General features: G+C 39.2%; 1 protein-coding gene across 9 annotated transcripts in view; it reads left to right on the top strand.

Moving 5' to 3' along the window:
- Positions 1 to 19409, top strand: part of TRPS1 (transcriptional repressor GATA binding 1) — a 230466-nt gene that overhangs the window by 40506 nt on the left and 170551 nt on the right. For 4 of the 9 annotated variants that reach the window (XM_036338100.1, XM_036338098.1, XM_036338103.1 and 1 more), the window contains 3 exons: positions 753 to 910; positions 4358 to 5286; positions 17593 to 18725. In XM_036338100.1, the coding sequence (XP_036193993.1) occupies positions 874 to 910; positions 4358 to 5286; positions 17593 to 18725 (2099 nt within the window). In that variant the 5' untranslated portion in view covers positions 753 to 873. Of the gene's footprint in view, positions 1 to 422; positions 601 to 752; positions 911 to 3140; positions 3398 to 4357; positions 5287 to 17592; positions 18726 to 19409 lie in introns of those variants that run through there. The other 5 variants (XM_036338105.1, XM_036338106.1, XM_036338102.1 and 2 more) reach the window with 4 other exon arrangements.

Below are 19409 nucleotides of genomic sequence, written 5' to 3'. Positions count from 1 at the left end.
ATATATTTATATTTATGGTACAGCTGATTAATTTATATGAAGACCATTAATGCAATATCTGCCTCTCTAATTTATTCCGATAAAAATGATGATATAACGGGGGTTTCAAGCTGGTTCAATCACGACTTGGTAAGCTTACTGTAGCCAGAGTGAAAATAGAAGACTATTGCAAATAGCTAGAGAGAGAACACACGTCACAGCGCTCAATGTTTCTGTAACTCTTGGTCAGGCTTACGTGGGTCTGAAGCAGAATTGCTGATGGCATTGCACTGGCTTTTCCCTCAGCCGCATGGCATATGCACTGGGTACAATGAGTCTGCAAGGGACTGGCCATGGGTGCCACTTCTCCTCAGCCGTGACTGTGCAGTCCCAGCAATGCACTTGTTATCTCTTCTAGAAGCATGCCCCTCCATGTTTACTAATTAAGGTCTTTTATCCCTGCCCTAACGTAGGTAAGTATTATGATGCTTAGAGTTCAGAGGGTTCTAGAGGTTCCATGATTTCATCAACATCCTGGGCTGCTGTGAAAATGACTTCCATTCCCTTTCATGTCGTGTTCCTGCTTCTCCTGCCACTTGATGAAAGCCCATGGGGCTGGAGGTGATCTTGCTCAAGATTTGCTTGTGCTTTTTATCAGGTGTCTTTCAAGCAGCCTGCGGCGCTGGCATGGGAATGTATTTTCTGTGTGATACATTGAAGTGTGTTTACATCACTTAGGAAGGAAAATATTTTTGTTTTGCTTTGTTTTGCAGATGTACAGATCAGCTCTCAAAATGTCTTCTGTGTCTTCCCAGCGTCTTCTCAGACAGTTGCGTTAGCCTCCTGCTAGTTGACTAATAGGATTAATACTTGTAGAAAGCATTCTAAAGCCACATGCCTTATGAAGTCAGTGCTGGGTATGACTTTACAAGTATGTGATCTATTTTTTCAAGTGAAAATGTTAACTGGAAAAGTTCTTGGCACACAGTGAAACATCGTGCAATCTGTTATTTGTCTTAAAGATAATAACTGGAGGGTGGCTATAGTCCTTCGGCATCTAACTTATGATTTGTTAGGGGAGTTTCTTCCACTTAGAAGTATTGCAAATGTGCTTATATTTACATAATATGTCATTCTGAAAAATTATGGTGATATAATTCCAGTAGAAAATTATATTTTTTTTCTATAGCTACTTCAAAGTGTAGTCAACTAAATTAACCAGGATATTTTCTTTTAAACCCAACTAAAAAGATCAGGCCCCTTTCCCCCACTACAAAAAATAAAACCAAAATGACCTTTCTGAGACTTCTTTGAAGTTTTAGCAGTTAACATTCTTTGTGATATATATTATTAAGAGCTCTATTCAACATAAGGAATCAGTGAGTCATATGGGTTCTAAAGGTCTGTTTTTGGGTAGAGGAAGGAGCTGAAATTTGAAAGAATGATAATTTAATTAAATCACATTTTCCCTCAGTCACTGTAGATGCTGGTTGAGAAGTATTTAAACTATGACCCTTACTTTTCTTCACAATCACAATAAATGAGCACAATCCACTGTTTTTGTTGTTCTGAAAAACAAGTTACTTTGTTCAATATAAACATATTTATATATATATATTCACTTTAAGTACTTTATCTTCTTTCCCTTGCTATGTAAAATGCTGCTGGCTTTTCTAATTACCTTGACATTACTATATATTTTAATTTTCTCTTAATCTAGTGGAAGGAGAGTCTTAATGAATTGGAATATTTTATTCTCATTTCTTCATGAACCCTGCCTTTCAGTTAGATTTTTATCTTTTTTTTGTGTAACTTTATTAATTTCACTTTGGTGCATCCTTGCTAGATTTTATTTATCTTAAGGGAGAAGTATCAAAATTTAAATGATGTGGCTTTTCAGTATTTGTCCAAGCAAAAATTAAATTGCAGTATTACTAAAGGCATCATGTGCAATGGAAAAAACACACAGGAAGTTCAAGAGGGAAAGGCAGACAATGGCTGTGCCAAATCACCACATTGTTACATGTAGGGATGGCCGATGCTCCATAATTTAGAATGTTTTAGTGTGCAAACTAAGTTTAAAAGGTATATTTTTCCTACTCAAACTCTTGTGTTTTAAATGATTACTGATTTCTTAAGCTTCCCTCTTATTAATTAGTTGTCCTTTTCTTTACTACCAGTAAAATGGCTCTCAAGTCTTCCATGTGTTGGTACAAGTTCCTAACTTCTACCACTTCCCACACAGAAAACTACATGTCTCCTCAAACTTTGACATCCACAAATAAGACACTTAGCATGCAAACCTTAAAAAGCAAACGAGTTAACCAGTGTTCCAGTTTAGGGCCCAGCGGTAACGCCACCACAGGTGAAGACTCGTTCCCTCCCCTGCCCCACCCCTCAGAAGCCTGGCAGGTGTTCACTGCCTCTTGCCCTTGACCGCCGACCTCAGCCCTTCATCCTATAAATGCTTGTTGTTGCTGCTGCTGCTGTTCCAAGAACGAAATTCTGTGGCTACTTGGTGACTAGCACTATTTGTGTATAGAAGAAGAGCAATGTACTTCTTAAGTACAGTTACGCTATTTTCTTTAAATATATTTTATTGGTTACAGAGAGAAGAAGAAAGAGGGAGAGAGAGAGAGAGAAACATCAATAATGAGAGAGAATCATAGATCGGCTGCCTCCTTCACGCCCCCTACTGGGGATTGAGCCCAAAATCTGGGCAGGTGCCCTGACCTGGCATCGAACCGTGACCTCCTGGTTCCTACGTGGACACTCAGCCACTTAGCCAGGCCAGCTGGGCCGGTTAACTGCTTTTGACATTATTCAATAGAGTGGATTTTGATCTTATAAATGACTTCTTATACTCTAACTAGTACATTATCTTGGCTTAGTGATTCCTATGATAAAAACTTTGCTTGAGCAGCTTTTCAGAAGCAAAGGCACACCCAGATATACCAAGCCAGGGTGGTTCCCTCAGCACTTGTGACACGTTATAGATGAAAATGACTAAGACATCTTATGAATTTGGATTTGCTCAGGACGTTTTGGGTAGTCATGGTGCAACTAACTGTTAAATCTGTCCTTGTGGCAGAGTCGGCGAGCCCAGAAGGCTTATTTTATTAGTCTGTCATAGGTGGGTTTTTCCACGGGACATTTGGGGTGACAACCTCACCCAGTACTCATCGGTTTTCAGCCAGGGGAGAGGAGGTTAAGGAACACACACCAGGAACCTCGATCCTCAACGAGCCTTTGTTGCTGCATTCCTTTATTGACACAACACAAATTGTTTCTTATTCCTTACACACTTAGAGTTCTGATTCATTAGACTCCAGTAGAGGAATTTGTCACCGTGTTCTTATTTTGACCCTGCTCACTGATGCCACCAACGTGAAAGTCACAGCTGAACTAGCATGTGAAGGTGAACCGTAGGGAATTGCTATTATTTTGCCATTTTGAGCTATAAAATGACAAGGTCATGTGGTTTAATTTAAGATTTTACTTTAGTCGATATCCAGTGTGTTCCTGATGGTGGAATTGGTACTATTTCTATCAGTCTGTGCATGGAATCCTGGGGCTTAGTTAGGTTCCCCATCATTCTGGAGAGAGTTCTAGTAAAACCCAGCCTGGCCACTCTGATGCATACCAGGGCCTCTTCCTAACTTCAGGCAACCCCCCCACTCCGCCCCAAAGGGGGCTTCAAGGAATTTAACAGCAGGCAGAGGCGAAACATTTCTTATCCTTCATTGCTGAAAGTACTAGGGCAGTTTTCACTTCATTTACAGCAGGCTATTTCTATATTTTGACTATGATGATATTTTGGTGGAAACTATATTTATATCTCAGTTGCACAGTGTGTAACAGTATCGAGTTCCAATTTACGTTGTTTATATACACATACAAAAATAAACATGTAATATATATTCTATAAACATAAACATGCATCTATAGTCTATAAACATAATACGTATACACATTCTACATAATATATAGCATGTATAAGAATGCAAGCATATGTATATATATATCACCGAGTATAACTGAAGAAAGAAATTGAGCAAAATTATAATTGGCAGGAAATGATAACTGATAGGAAGGATAGAGCTAGTAATAACTAATCCTTTAGTATTCATAAAACCATTTTAAAATAAATGAGCTACTCTACAACAAAAATTTTCTAAATGTTAATTGGTGGCTTTAGTCTCAATTTTTTGCTATTTTTAAAACTGAGGGTTGTCGTGTGTTTTTTTTCCCCTTGAGGAAGTTTTTTATTATGCACTTTAACAAGCCTGGAATAGAATAAGTAAAATGTTCTAGATTAGATTACATGTCTGCAACCTTCAAATAACCCTGTATCTCCTTTTTCCTTATGTTTTTACAGATATGGTCCGGAAAAAGAACCCCCCTCTGAGAAACGTTGCTAGTGAAGGCGAGGGCCAGACCCTGGAGCCTATAGGTACAGAAAGCAAGGTATCAGCAAAGAACAAAGCATTTTCTGCAGGTCAGATGTCAGAAAATACGGAACAGAGTGATGCTGCAGAACTAAATAATAAGGAGGAACAGAACTTGCATGTTCAAGATCCATCTTCCAGCAGTAAGAAGGACTTAACAAGCTCAGTCCTGAGTGAGAAGCCTGGCTTCAATTATGAAAGCCCCAGTAAGGGAGGAAACCTTCCCTCCTACCCACATGATGAGGTGACAGATAGAAATATGTTGGCTTTCTCAGCTCCAGCTGCTGGGGGAGTCGGTGAGCCCTTGAAGTCTCCTCAAAGAGCAGAGGCAGATGACCCTCAAGATATGGCCTGCACCCCATCCGGGGACTCCTTGGAGACGCAGGAAGACCCTAAGATGTCACCAAAGGCTGCCGAGGAAACAGGGCAAGCGCAGAGTGGTCAAGCCAATTGTCAAGGCTCGAGCCCAGTTGCAGTGGCCTCCAAAAACCCACAAGTGCCTTCAGATGGGGGTGTGAGACTGAATAAATCCAAAACTGATTTATTGGTAAATGACAACCCAGACCCGGCACCTCTGTCTCCAGAGCTTCAGGACTTTAAATGCAATATCTGTGGATATGGTTACTATGGCAACGACCCCACAGATCTGATTAAGCACTTCCGAAAGTATCACTTAGGACTGCATAACCGCACCAGGCAGGATGCTGAGCTGGACAGCAAAATCTTAGCCCTTCATAACATGGTGCAGTTCAGCCATTCCAAAGACTTCCAGAAGGTCAACCGCTCCGTGCTTTCTGGTGTGCTGCAGGACATCAACTCTTCAAGGCCTGTTTTACTAAATGGGACCTATGATGTGCAGGTTTGTGCTTTGTATTGTGATCTCTTTGTACACAAAAAGTTATTACTAATGAAATGTGAATTCTTACATGCATGTAAAAGTTACGCTCCCAATACCCAAGGGGTAGTAGCTGGCTAGATCCAGCAGAAAAGAGGAGCATGCTTCATTGGCTCTGTCATCCAAATGTGTAGTGAGGGTTATCTTTAGCCTCTCATCATGGAAATTAATCCCAATATTTCTATGATGTTGGGAAAAGTCTTTTCATGAAACAGCTAGGCTTTGGATGTGACCTCCTACATTTTTTAAAATATCAGTTATTTTTATCAACTCAATAGCTACAGTGCATTTGATCTAGACCTGTCTATATTTCATGGTTAATTTGATTTTTTTTTCAGTCTTCTGAAAAATGGTACTAATCTTTATGGGTCTACATGGTAGTGACTCATACTTTGTTCTAGTTTTAGATTGATTGTCTTTTGCTATAGTCTTTGTATAGTCTTTCCTTCAGTAAGGGTTTTTCCTGTGTCTTGGATTAGAATTTGATTTTATATTCAGCCCAACATCAACTTGGACTAGATTTAGGTCATGTTGACGGATAGAGATAAATTACTGAAAAGACAACATAATTGCAAGTGAAAATTTGGAAATAAAATGACATTGATGAAAAAGAAGTCAAGGTGATTGTAAGTACTTAGGGACACCGGAATGTCCTTGATATGGGCCAGTAAAGCATTCCTTTTTGCAGGTAAGGAAAATAATAATTTATGAAAGCATTTAGTAGTAATTTAGATATCTACTTTTAGTAAACGTGGCATACCTTTTTGATCTCCTCTTCTGTCTCTTGGTTACGGCATATGTACAATAAAAAAAAAGCCATTTCAAGTAGAGTGAACTGCAGAACAGACTCTAAAGAAATGTACTTATTTTATTTTAAGCATAGTCAAGACTCACGGTCAACTTGAGAAAACTAAATTAGGTTCTATTATAGTGTGTAGATTTTTATTGTGTTATTAGGCCAGATTTCAAAGCATATTAGGTTTAATATTAACCTTCTTTCGGGGTGATTAGAAGAAGTATCAGAGAACTAATGAAATCACATCACACTTAATTGGCTTCCTAAATTTTTGAAATTATCAAACGTTTTTATCAACTCCATAGCTACAGTGCATTTGATCCAGACCTGTCTATTGACTTAGTGTCAATCAAGCCAGGCAGGCAAGGGGGGTTATAAATAAGAGGTAGTGAACATATTTGCAATCCTTAGAAGAAGAATCAGAAGAGAAATTTCCAAGTCCTTTGAAAAGGTCACAATGGCAATCTTATCATTTTAAGGGAGATATAAAGAACTCTTGAAAAGCCAATTTCATCTTGTAAAGCTCTCTTAAAAATTCCATCTTACTTTGTGAATTTCCACAAATAGAATTATTTCCGTGGAGCAGCAAATTAAGTCAACATAGCTATTATGCATGAAAGCTACATGCTTTGAACTGCAGTCTCATTAAAGATCATTCCACTGCCTTATGTCAGGTACACTCTGCTGTCAAACTATGATTGTAAAATGTGTTTTAGATAAAAGGCCTAGAAGTGAATAATGTCAGTATGTGAAATGGCGTTTTATAATTAGCAAGTAATATGATGTTAATACCTGGATTTCCGGCTGGAGTTTCAGTTTGTTCACTCTGGGGACGACTTCTGAGGGAAGCTGATCTGGGCTGTCAGGAAGGCTCTAAAAGGAAGATTACTAAGGCCTATAGTTTGGAAGAATTCAGATTTTTAAACACACTTCCATTTCCCCCAAATGGTTATTTGTTAGGTTCTCAGTTATTTATAGTAAAGTTTATGTTTGGGTAGAATGAGCTGGACACTTTTCCTGGGCAGTGATCTTAGAAATAAAACAGATGTGTGAGCTATCTGAGTTTGAACTAATAGAACTAGAAATAAAACAGCTGATCCTCGATTGTGCTATCTACTAAATCCTTGCAGAAGCCCAGAGTAAAGAAGACAGAAAGTGGCAGGGAAGAACATACAGGAAGATAATCTTGTTAAGATCTATTTTTTTTCCCCTCAAAGAGAAATAATATGACTAAACAGAAAAAAAGCAATCTGTGGGAAAAGGGGGCAATTATTTCAGAAACACAACTGGATTCAGAAACAGGTCTAAAGAGAGTTAACTTTCTCCAATTTGGGAAGAGAACACCAAATATTCTTGTAGGCCAAATGCTAATCCTGACTACTTTGCACATATACCAGATGTTGATGCAAAAACATGTCTGAAGATAAGTAACTTGTTAATATTTTTATGCTGAGATAAATATTGAACAGCTTCCCTGGATGCATAAATCGAATAAAAGCACATCTGAAACTCCCCCTTTTTCCACACGTCTGTGTTGCTGAAATGCTGTTTGAGGGCTTCTCGACTTGTCACTTGAATTGTGTGGAGGCTAAGAGCTGTGGGTGATAAACTGCTGATGGTAGAATTTCTTCAATGCATTTTCATCAGAAATTTAGGGTATATTAATGGCATGTGTGTTCTGATAAAAAAAGATGTTGGTAAGTAAGACTATTGCAGACAGTAATCATTCAATTCTAGGAATTACTTAGATCAATCTGTAACTTAAGCTAATTGAAGTAACAGATGAGCAATTCATTGATCTTTTTCAATTAAGTTGGCTTTTTTTTTTTTTTTAACACTCAGGACAGTTGGTGGTTAATGATAGATTTATGACATTTTAGGCCAAGAAAAAAGGAACAGGAGACAGAGTACAGGACTTAAGAACTCTGTGGCTTTGATCTATATTTTGGTTTGACATGGTTGGTTTTAAATAATTTGATTTGCGTGCAAACATGAGATATACAGTTGGGAAGAAGAAATCATTTAAACAAATTTTAAGATTTCCAGTTCCAAGTTCAGATAACTTAACATATATTTGCAGGACTAATTGAAGTTTAGACATATTTGTACCGACAATATCCACCTCTGTGACAATTTTATTAGCAGTAATGAAGTCAAAGAATTACACATTTGTAAAAAGAATGTCAAATAGCAGTGTCACTTTGCACTGCAAGGTAGATAGAGCCTCAGCTGGATAATGGAAGTCACTTTAAAGGGCCATTATAAAACCGGGATAGACTTTTCTGAGTCTGTGGAAATCAAATGCGCACACCACCTTGAGGTGTGTGCCCCGCCCTGAAATCAGAAGCTCTGTGGATTCTTTACCAAGAAAAACTAGAAAAGATACATCAGCTAAATGATAGAATGCAGATATGTTCACTAGCTCAGAGCTACGTGACTTGACCTGGATATTAGTTCCTCAGGTTTTAAATGTTCCCTGCCTGTTTTTATCAATGATTATGCTTAAATCTTTAAAAATAATGGATGTGGCGTGATTGGTAAGCCCTTCATGTAATTTTTACTACCTATATTCAGACTTTGAGGCTCACAGAGAGAGCAATAATAGGACAAGAGATTGAGTTCTTCAAAAAGTAATTACAGCTTCTTTCTTTTTAATCTGCTTTATTATGCTTATATTTAAACCATCGTCGAATGGAGGCCTGAGTTGTTAAACACGGACTGTGCTGTTTCATTAGGGCTTAATGTGCTGCGCATCAGGACGTTTGTGTCATCTTTATGGGGGACTCTGAGCCCTTAGACCAGGTTATAAAAGTTGGAGTCCTGTCAAGTTGTGCTTCCCACGGGAAAGTGGTTAGTTATCCCGAGTTTATAAGTGCTCACGATGTGTATGTTGCCTTTTCAGATGACTAAGCCTTTTTCTGCGATTCCACATTATTCAGGACTCCAAGAAGGTAGCTATCAGATTCCAGCTATTAAGTTCATTTTGGCCCTTCATGAAATTCTAAGGTTCCCCAAAGAATGACACTATTAACTTACCAGTAACTGTCTTGTGTTTGATCTAAGAGCACTGCATTTCTGTTCTGTAAATATTTTTATCAGAGTTGCACAATATGTCATGTTAGAAGCAGGAAGAACAGATTTTAGAGATAGGAAGTCATCCTTTGTATCCATATTTTCAACATATTTAACTCTGAGCTTTAAAGATCCTTAACATATGCCAGTACATTCATTTGAACAGGGGGTTACAGTTTGGTCTTGGGAAAAAAAAAATCAGAGAACATTAATCTCATTTGGGTCTATTTTGACTTTTCTTGAATTTTATTTCCAAATATTTATTTTTTGCCTCGCAGTTTCCTTTGATCTGGAGTAGGAGGGAAGTTGTAGATCTTAGCAGGTTCTGTTTCTTTGTTTTTTCTGAGTTGAGGACAATTGTACTTCAGAACAACTGGTGAATGAGACTTTAATCACTTCAGACTGTCTATAGAGTACCGAGTGTTTGGCATATAACCCATACTTGTATTCAGGACTGTGTCTCTTTAACAAGTAATAAAGTGTGCAAAATAAAACATATGCTCACCCTAAGGCCATAAAACAAAGCAAAGTTCTGGCATTTACCAGACTATTTTCATCCTGGAGACGGCCGAGCTGGATAGTGCAGCCACCCAGGTGGAGTAGAGTAGCTGGACCATCTTCACTAATCCCTTTACCTGCATGATGGTTAAATCTCCATTTGGCTGTGTTACATGAGGGTCAGGAGGATAAATGTCAATGCCTCTTTGATTTGGGGTTTATGTGCTATTGTTTAAAGAACATGTATCACTTTCTTGAATGTCAGTATTTCTCTCTGGGCAGAATGTTTAGAAGAAGTAATGGTTATCAGTGCATCCAATTGAATTTAATGTTATTTAACTCAATAAAAATTCTATCCTCTAATGGCTTGCTCTTCTAACCTTATCAAGTCACTGATTATTTAGTGCTTTTTGTTTCTTGGGTCATTGTAATTACCTTATACATGCAGCTGTTGGAAACACGGGATTATAAGTAGTGTGCTAACCACAGGAAAGTTTGGAGAAAGAGTAATTCCCTCTCATTTTTCAGTTTCCTTCCTGGAGTCTATTTCTGAGACTTGTTAGGCCATAGACCTCTTGAATTCTTCATCCTAGGATTTTAAAGTTTGAAGTAAGTGTGCATTTTCAGAGTATCAGAAAAGACCTTTGTTTAATTTTAATTGAAAGTCAAATGTAAAATTAATTTTTGTATTACCTTTCATTTGATCTATTCTTCTTTCATCTGATAGCTTACATAATCAAAATTGCACATATCTTCTGTTTTTCCCCCTTTAATTTTGGATTCTCTTCTAATAATAACATTTATTAAAGGTTTCATATGTGCATGTGTAGCTCTAAGCTCTTTGCATGTACTAATTAACTCATCTTCATAAAATGCCTTGAAGTTGACACTACCATTATGTCCATTTTAAAAAATGAGGAAACAGGCATAGAGGAATTAAAGTAACCTGCCCAAGATCACATTGTTGTGTAAGTGGGGTAAAGGGTGTGTACACCAGGGTAGATAGGCTATGGAAGCCTGTCTTTAACCGCTATGGTATAGCGCCTTTCCAAATATAAGACTGGTTATTACAACTAGAATAGCAATGGAACATAGGCCAACTGCAAGAAAGGGAGGAGATGTAAGCTGCCACACAAGGGTTGTGATGTATACAATGTGTGAATCGCAATGAATATGGGGACATAAGTGATTTCTTTGTGGTTATTTTATCTGTCATGTAATGCTGCCTTATTAGAACTTGCTAGGCTTATAATTGAAATCACTGAAAAGGAAATTAATTTTGCTGATTTGTCTTTTTTTAAATTACTGTGATTCATTTTCATTGGTACTTCTGCTACAGAAACTAGTTCAGACAGAGTGAGCAAGTGCCACCTTTTGATCTGATCAATCAAGGGTGATGCAACGTCTGGTCTCCAAATTCAGCGGCATTTCACCCACGTATTTGATTTATTTATATTCCCCTCTTTTGGAGAACTTTGTTTTAGGAATTTATGGTTTGACATGTGGTCTGAGAGTTGTATTCTCCTCTTCTAGTTACTAGGCACAATCCAGGTTGGTTTGTCTGTGAAAATTAAATGGTAAGGAGATGCATTAGTGGTGTCCAAGGCTGTGTAATGAAAATTTAACTTTGCTTAGGAGTGAATATGGAATTTTTAATTAAAACAATATTTATAGATCAATTTTCCTACATTTCGTAAGAAGTGTAGGCAGCGGAAACGTAGAGTGTGGAATTTGAGTGTATCACATACCCCACCCATGCATGGGGCTGGGCGATTGATTTCCCTGGATTCCGAGTGTGAGGGAAGTGTGGGCTACAGTGAGGAGCTCGAGAACGCAGAAATGGTTTACTTATCTACCTGCTGTTCTCCTTGAGTATTAGATGATTTGCTAATGTAGGAGTGAAGGACACTGGGATTCTTTCATGGGCCCAGTAACATATTTGGGAATTTTATAATAAACAATGGTTTGTTCTGAGACCTGTTTTTCCAGCTGATGGGTAGCTGCACCTTGGTTATTCCACTGGCATCTCAAAGTCAACCTGTGTAAAACTAAAGTTGTTAGTTCCTTCTCTCATGCAACATTTTTTTAAACCATCCTTTGTTCTCTTCTCCCATTTTCTAGTCAGTCCCCACTGGAAATGTCAGCTACTGGGATTTCTTTCTGATAGGTATCTCTCCCCAAGCAATTGGTTGGTTTGTTTCCTCTTCTTTATTCTTTAACTACCAACACCCTTCAAGCTTACTTAGTAAATTCTTAGTGGTTTCTTTACGTATTTTCTTTTTTCTTTCTGTTCTCTTCTCTTTTCCCTTCTCTTCTGTTCTCTTCTCAATTCCCTTCCCTTTCTTTTCTTTTTCTCTATCCTTCTCTACCCTTTCTTTCTTCTTTCCCTCTTTCCTCTTTCCCTTTCTTTAATTTTTAAAATTTTTATTTATAGATCAATTTTCCTACATTTTGTAGGAAGTGTAGGTCTACTTTGTATAAAAACCTTATCATTTTATTTAAACCTGTATAATCATATATAGACTTTCCAATAAGACATTCCTTTTCCAAATTCTTTCTCACCCCTCCCCCAGGATCCCTCCACATTTCCTGAGAACGACTTCCCTTGTTTCACCCTTATTTCTGCTTTACTGATTTTATTTCCTGCACCTGAAAAACCTTTCCATGACCACTGCCTTTGAGATTCATCTCAAATGCCAATTCATCTGTCTGCAGCTGGGCTGTCACCTCCTTCCGGAAGCCTTTGCTGGCCTGTCAGTGTAGGTTAGGTCTCTTCCTCTGTGTTGTCATGGAACTCGGTACATCTCTCAGCAGAAGCACATATTCCACTGTTGTTGTCATCGATTGACTTGTGAGCTGTCTGTACTAAACTACAGACATCTGGCTGGGGTTCTGGACTGTGCTGATTCTGTGTGTATGCCTAGTGCTTGGCACAGTAGGCATGCAACAAAGCACCCTTTCCTGGAGGAAGGATGCTACACAGTGATTTGACTCTGTTTTCCCCATTAAGACACTCTTCAGAGAACACATGCAATTTTTATTTATCTCCATTATGAGCCGGTAGCGGTGGTGAGTCAGTACATGGAAAATATACCGTTTTGTAATCCACTTGCGCTGCATTTTCTGTTTTGTTTTGTGTTCCGCCCCCTCTCCCCCAAAGATTGTCTTCCAAATTATTGAGACTGACTTTGAGATTTATCGCTATTCTGTCAGCCCCAATACCAAATAACCGTAGAGAATTAGTTCAGTATTAAACTGAATAAAATGAGAAACGAGGTTGGGGCTTGACTGTGGATTACTGTAATTAAAAAAGATGGTGATAAAAATGTGTGTAATTAAGAAGATGCAGTATTTTCCCCTCAAACTTGCCCCATTATGCCCTGGCTGGTGTGGCTCAGTTGGATGAGTGTTGTCCCATGGACCCAAACGCCACTGGTTTGATTTCCAGTCAGGGAACATGCTTGGGTTGCAGGCTGGATCCCCGGTAGGGGAGGTGCAGGAGGCAGTGGATGTTTCTCTCTCCCATAGATGTTTCTCTCTCTCTCTCTCTCTCTCTCTCTCTCTCAAATCAATAAACATAATAAAAAGAAATTTTCCCCTCATACAAATTTAAATATTTGTTGGTGCTTCTAAATCCAAATGGGTAGGGTGTTTATTCCAGTTGTTCCAGTGACACAAGGAAGTGGCTGTGACGGCATGAGACCGAGATGATTGACATCTAATTAGACTTGTTATTGAACTTTTTTTAAAGTCTCCATCACGATACATCATTAAGGCATATTATATGCTCCAGTGTTTTTTGAAGCATAGTACTACGCAGAAACATCCCCTCTGTAGATTAGCACATTAATACTGACTATAGTTAATTTCAGTCAAGATTGGCCCTTACAGATTACTTCACGTTATTTGTAACGTCAGTATTTGAACAGTGATTTTTTTTTAACACCTGAACTTTTTATTGTTAAGGTTTTACTTTTTTTGACTATCAGCCCATAACCTCAAGCCCTTTTAAATAAGCACCCTCCTAATTGTCCCTCTGTTACTGCCAATTATAGTCCTTGAAAATGAACCGCATCTAAGGAAGAGTTTGTGTTTAGTTAAACAACTTTTTTTGTTCCATTGAACAGAAGTACATGTGCTAAAGTGTCATTTTAAGAGTTCTGAGGCTTTAAAAAATATTTTCCTGTGACATATTAATTTAAATTATTCTTACAGGTTGTTCCATATTATTAAGAAGGGAGAAATAAATTGAGGGTTAAAGACCTTGAAAAAAAGCCAACCACTTATATTTTTAGTTTATATGCTGAAACATTCTTGTGAAAAGACCTCTATGTATGTGAGTTATAAATTAAAGCCATGGAATATACCTTATAGAAGGAATCGTTTTTAAAATATAAGGTTAAAATAGAATAAAAAGCCATTATGTTCTTAACCAGTGAAAATTAATTTAAAATATGTTCTTGTTCATGCATTAACATGGCTGTTTCTTTATATAACTAATTCTCCAGCAGCGGCTTCATAGTAATTTGTCTTTGGGCAAAAGATGGATTTTGTTCTATTTTTTGAAGAAGGCCCTATGTGTCAGGTTGAGTCCATAATAATGGGGCCATGAATTACTATCGCTTGCTTATTCCAGGTGACTCAGGGCCCTTAGTGAGATATTTCTCCATGTGCTCATCTGTTCAGTCTTTTCATCCCATTGGCAGGATAAATTCAGCCAGATAGTTCATTTCACTCAATAGTAATTCTGTTTATGTGACTGGTACTATAGAGCGTACTGTCTGCTGTGGTATTCACTAGTCCAGTGATGGCGAACCTTTTGAGCTCGGCGTGTCAGCATTTTGAAAAACCCTAACTTAACTCTGGTGCCGTGTCACATATAGAATTTTTTTTATATTTGCAACCATAGTAAAACAAAGACTTATATTTTTGATATTTATTTTATATATTTCAATGTCATTTAACAAAGAAAAATCAACCAAAAATTGAGTTCGCGTGTCACCTCTGATGCGCGCGTGTCTTAGGTTCCCCATCACTGCACTAGTCACATGTGGCTCTTTAAATTTCAGTTAATGAAAACTAAATGAATGAAAAATGTATAAAAGCTGCTTACATTAAAAAGGCAGTTCCTCAGCTGCCCTGGCCCTATTTCATGTGCTCGATAGCCACATGTGCTAGTGGCCGCCACGGGCACGGTAACTGCAGGACATTTCCATCATCTCGGAAAGTTCTCTTGGAGCTCACTGACCTAGATTTTGCAAATCACTTGCAGGTCCATTTACTCCCTTGACCTTCACAATAATCCTATAAAATGGCAAGGCGTACAATATTGATTATATCTGTGAGGATGAGGATACGGAGGTGCCAGGAGATTGCATAATGTATCTTTCCACAGAATTTGACTTATAGAATTTCCCTCAGGAACAAACAAATGCAAGTAAAGGTGAATGTAAATGACTAAAGGATTTTATCTACAAATTTTGGTCTTTAACTATGAGTAATTTAAAGGCAGAGAGGTGGTCTAGCTTGTTTACGGTTGTAAACTGATATTTATCACGGAGAGGGCACAGTTAAACTCTCAGTAGCTACTTAACTACTGATTGGATGCATCAAGAGTTGGTCCAAACAGAATTTACAGTTTAGTAGAAATTGTAAAGTGTGAATAACCCTATCAAAGGGACTACTGAATTAATGGGTTACAATTAAAGTTCTGGTTAGCAAAAGAAGAAAAATCAAAACTTATCATCTTTATTCTGCTTCTGATCTCTTCCCTAGTATAATCATAGCTAGGGAATATGTTTTTTTCTATTTCTTGCTATGTTTAACTATTTGAAAAGTTTGAGATAATTCTTTGAATGTGTAGCTCTATTTCCTGGCAATAATGTCCAATAAACACTTACTGCACACACTTCCCTTGCAGAGCTGTTCTTGCTGTGTATTTATGTTTAACCTAGAAAATAATTGTTTTACGTTAACGTTTGGGAATCATGAAAATAAAATGTAGTCAATTGTCTTAGGCATGGTCTCCTAAATTAATAAACTACATTTTATTTTAGAAGGGCATTTAAATGATATACATCACTTATATTTCACCATGACCAGAATGTAGATCTTTTTTTTTTTTTGGAAAGAGAAAGGAATGTAACACTGAGTAATTATGTTTTCCAAAGTTGGCTTTATAAAATGCATTCCATTTTGGGGCAAACTTTAGTTGCTTTAGTCACTGCAGTGCTAGGTTAAGGTGATGACTCGACTGTGTCCTCATGGGGTCTGGCTCTGACGTCTGTCACATCGCTGATTGGTAGGTGCTGCCTAAGAGGGGGGCCCATTCTTCCCCTTCTAGTTACCTGATGCTCTGCTGGTGACAGGCTGAAATCTGTGCGCTTGCCATGGTGGGTATAGACATTGTCAAAATGAAACGTTGTCCTCCTTCCTTTGAAGGCGGTGGGAGACCTTCATAAATGATTGTCTCGATGTACTGTACATGTTGAGCTATTTGATGTGTTCATGTGCATGCCCTACAACTGTAATATTGGAAATACATGTAGAGGTTGCCCCAGTGGAGGAAGCTACTGTTCAGAGAGGTTACGTCATTTGATCACGGTCACTACTGTCTCTAAGTGAAGAATGGACTTCAGTCTTAGTCCTGTGCAATCGCGGTACAGACATCCCTCTCAGTGTGTTGGAGGAATACTGTCTGCATATCAACTAGAACCTTTTACATGATTTTGAGAAGCTTGAGACTTTTCTCCTGGTGTGATTTGGGTATGAGCAGTGATCACACATGTCATTTTTGAGCAGCTGTTGAAGAAGGCGGAACATGATTATGCCACGTGCTTACTGTATGACATCTGGTCCTGGAAACACTCAAAAACTCTCTGATAGATGAAAGCAAACCTCTCTCCCTCCTTGGAGCATTTCAGTCAAAGACTCTATTTTAAACCAGGAATTTTGGCTGCTCGGTGGTGGCCCTTAGTAAACTGCCCATTGACGTGCACACCGGAGAGGGAGTGAGGATTTTATATAAAGTGCCCTTTGAAGGCCTTCTTGCCTAGATACTATACACATTTATAATGAAAATGCAAAGCGGTGGTGATTTTTATGGTAGAATTTTTGCATTTTGGCCTTTGAACGATCCTCTTAGGAGGGGCTGGGCCTTTGCTAGGAGATAGAACTTTAATGCATCCCTGTTCTGTTTTCTTTTTTTCATTTGTCCTCCACTGGGAAACATTTCAAACCTTTACATTGGTGCTTCTTCACCAAGACCTCAAGCCCACTGCATTCATTTCACTTTTAGCCTTAGAATGCATGCTCAGGCTCTATAATTATAAGCCATTTTGAGTGGTCGTGTCAGTATCATTGTTTTACCCCCAAAAATGAATGTCATCTTGGCCTGCAGTCTCATTGCTGTAGAAGCTGAATAGAGGATTCCCTTGAAGAACCTCTGCATTGAGTAATCTCTGAGCAACTGCCTCCGGTTTTGACAGCAACACTTAGTTTTGTCAGGAAAAATACCCACATGGTCTGGATGCTTTTGTAGGAAGTGGATTTGAAGGAGGCAGTAGTAAAACCTACTTTGTAGAAAATGGTTTTCTTCACCTTTTTTTTTTTTCCTGAAAAGTATATCTTATTAAATCCTTTGAATTAGTTCTAGTCCTTTTACTACTTACACTCTTCTGATACTTTGGCCCGAAATGTTTAACATAATGAGCCTCTCATCGAGTAGCTGTTGAATAATGGAGAGTGGATTTATTTGGCTCTGATTATTCAAGTGATTTCCTAATAAGCAGAAGTACTATTGTATTCTTTTATGTGGAACACTTGCCCGTGCCCTCTCCTCCCTCCTACGCAGAGCATGGCATTCATGACACCTTGTAAAGTAACATCCGTCTCTTCTATACCAGGTCACTTCAGGTGGAACCTTCATCGGCATTGGACGGAAAACACCAGATTGCCAAGGCAACACCAAGTACTTCCGCTGTAAATTCTGCAATTTCACTTACATGGGCAACTCTTCAACTGAACTAGAACAACATTTTCTTCAGACTCACCCGAACAAAATCAAAGCTCCTCTCCCCTCCTCTGAGGGTGCCAAACCTTCAGAGAAAAACTCTAACAAGTCCATCCCTGCACTTCGATCCAGTGATTCTGGAGACTTGGGAAAGTGGCAGGACAAGATCACGGTCAAGGCGGGCGATGACACTCCTGTTGGCTACTCAGTGCCCATCAAGCCCCTTGATTCCTCGAGACAAAATGGTACAGAGGCCACCAGCTACTACTGGTGTAAATTTTGTAGTTTCAGCTGCGAGTCATCTAGCTCACTGAAGCTGCTAGAACATTATGGCAAGCAGCACGGAGGAGCGCCATCCAGCGGCCTGAACCCAGAATTGAATGACAAGCTTGCCAGGGGCTCCGTCATTAATCAGAATGATTTGGCCAAAAGTGCAGAAGGGGAGCCCATGACCAAGGCAGAGAAGGGCTCCAGCGGGACTAAAAAGAAGGACTTCTCCAGCAAGGGGGCGGAGGAGAATGTGGTGACCAGCTACAACTGTCAGTTCTGCGACTTCAGATATTCCAAAAGCCACGGCCCCGATGTCATTGTCGTGGGGCCACTCCTCCGTCACTATCAGCAGCTCCATAACATCCACAAGTGTACCATCAAGCACTGTCCATTCTGTCCCAGAGGCCTCTGCAGCCCAGAAAAGCACCTTGGAGAAATCACTTACCCGTTCGCCTGTAGAAAAAGTAATTGTTCCCACTGCGCGCTCTTGCTTTTGCACTTGTCTCCTGGGGCGGCCGGGAGCTCGCGAGTCAAACACCAGTGCCACCAGTGTTCGTTCTCCACCCCCGACGTGGATGTGCTCCTCTTTCATTACGAGAGCGTTCACGAGTCCCAGGCATCGGACGTCAAACAGGAAGCCAACCATCTGCAAGGAGCATCGGACGGGCCGCCGGCTGTCAAGGAAAGCAAGGAACACTCATGTACCAAATGTGATTTCATTACCCAGGTGGAAGAAGAGATTTCCCGACACTACAGGTAAGCCAGGGGGCAGGGACAGGGGGCACCGAGAAATTGATAGAATACAGGGGGCTGATCCAGAAATGGTTGGGAATGATTGTGGTGACCTGGGGAAGTTACTGAGCAAGATCACCTAAAACAGTGGTTCGCAACCTTCTGGCCCTTTAAATACAGTTCCTCACGTTGTGACCCAACCATAAAATTATTTTCGTTGCTACTTCATAACTGTCATGTTGCTACTGTTATGAATCGTAATGTAAATATCTGATATGCAGGATGGTCTTAGGCAACCCTTGTGAAAGGGTCTTTCAACCGCTAAAGGGGTCGCGACCCACAGGTTGAGAACCACTGACCTAAAAGGTCATTCATAAAACTGCAGGATATATATATAATTCCAATTATAATATATATATATATTTAATTGATTTTTTACAGAGAGGAAGGGAGAGGGATAGAGAGTTAGAAACATCGATGAGAGAGAAACATCGATCAGCTGCCTCCTGCACACCCCCTACTGGGGATGTGCCCACAACCAAGGTTCATGCCCTTGACCGGAATCGAATCTGGGACCTTTCAGTTCGCAGGCTGACGCTCTATCCACTGAGCCAAACCAGTTAGGGCTGCAGGTTATATATTTATAGACAACCACAGATTCTAATTGAACCGCTTGTTTCAGACCATTTATTCTCTGTTCCCTGTTGT

This window comes from Myotis myotis, unplaced genomic scaffold, assembly GCF_014108235.1.
Source record: "Myotis myotis isolate mMyoMyo1 unplaced genomic scaffold, mMyoMyo1.p scaffold_m19_p_16, whole genome shotgun sequence".
NCBI classification, from domain to species: domain Eukaryota; kingdom Metazoa; phylum Chordata; class Mammalia; order Chiroptera; family Vespertilionidae; genus Myotis; species Myotis myotis.
Note: the sequence above shows the minus strand (reverse complement) of the source record. Positions and strands in the feature narration are given on the sequence as shown.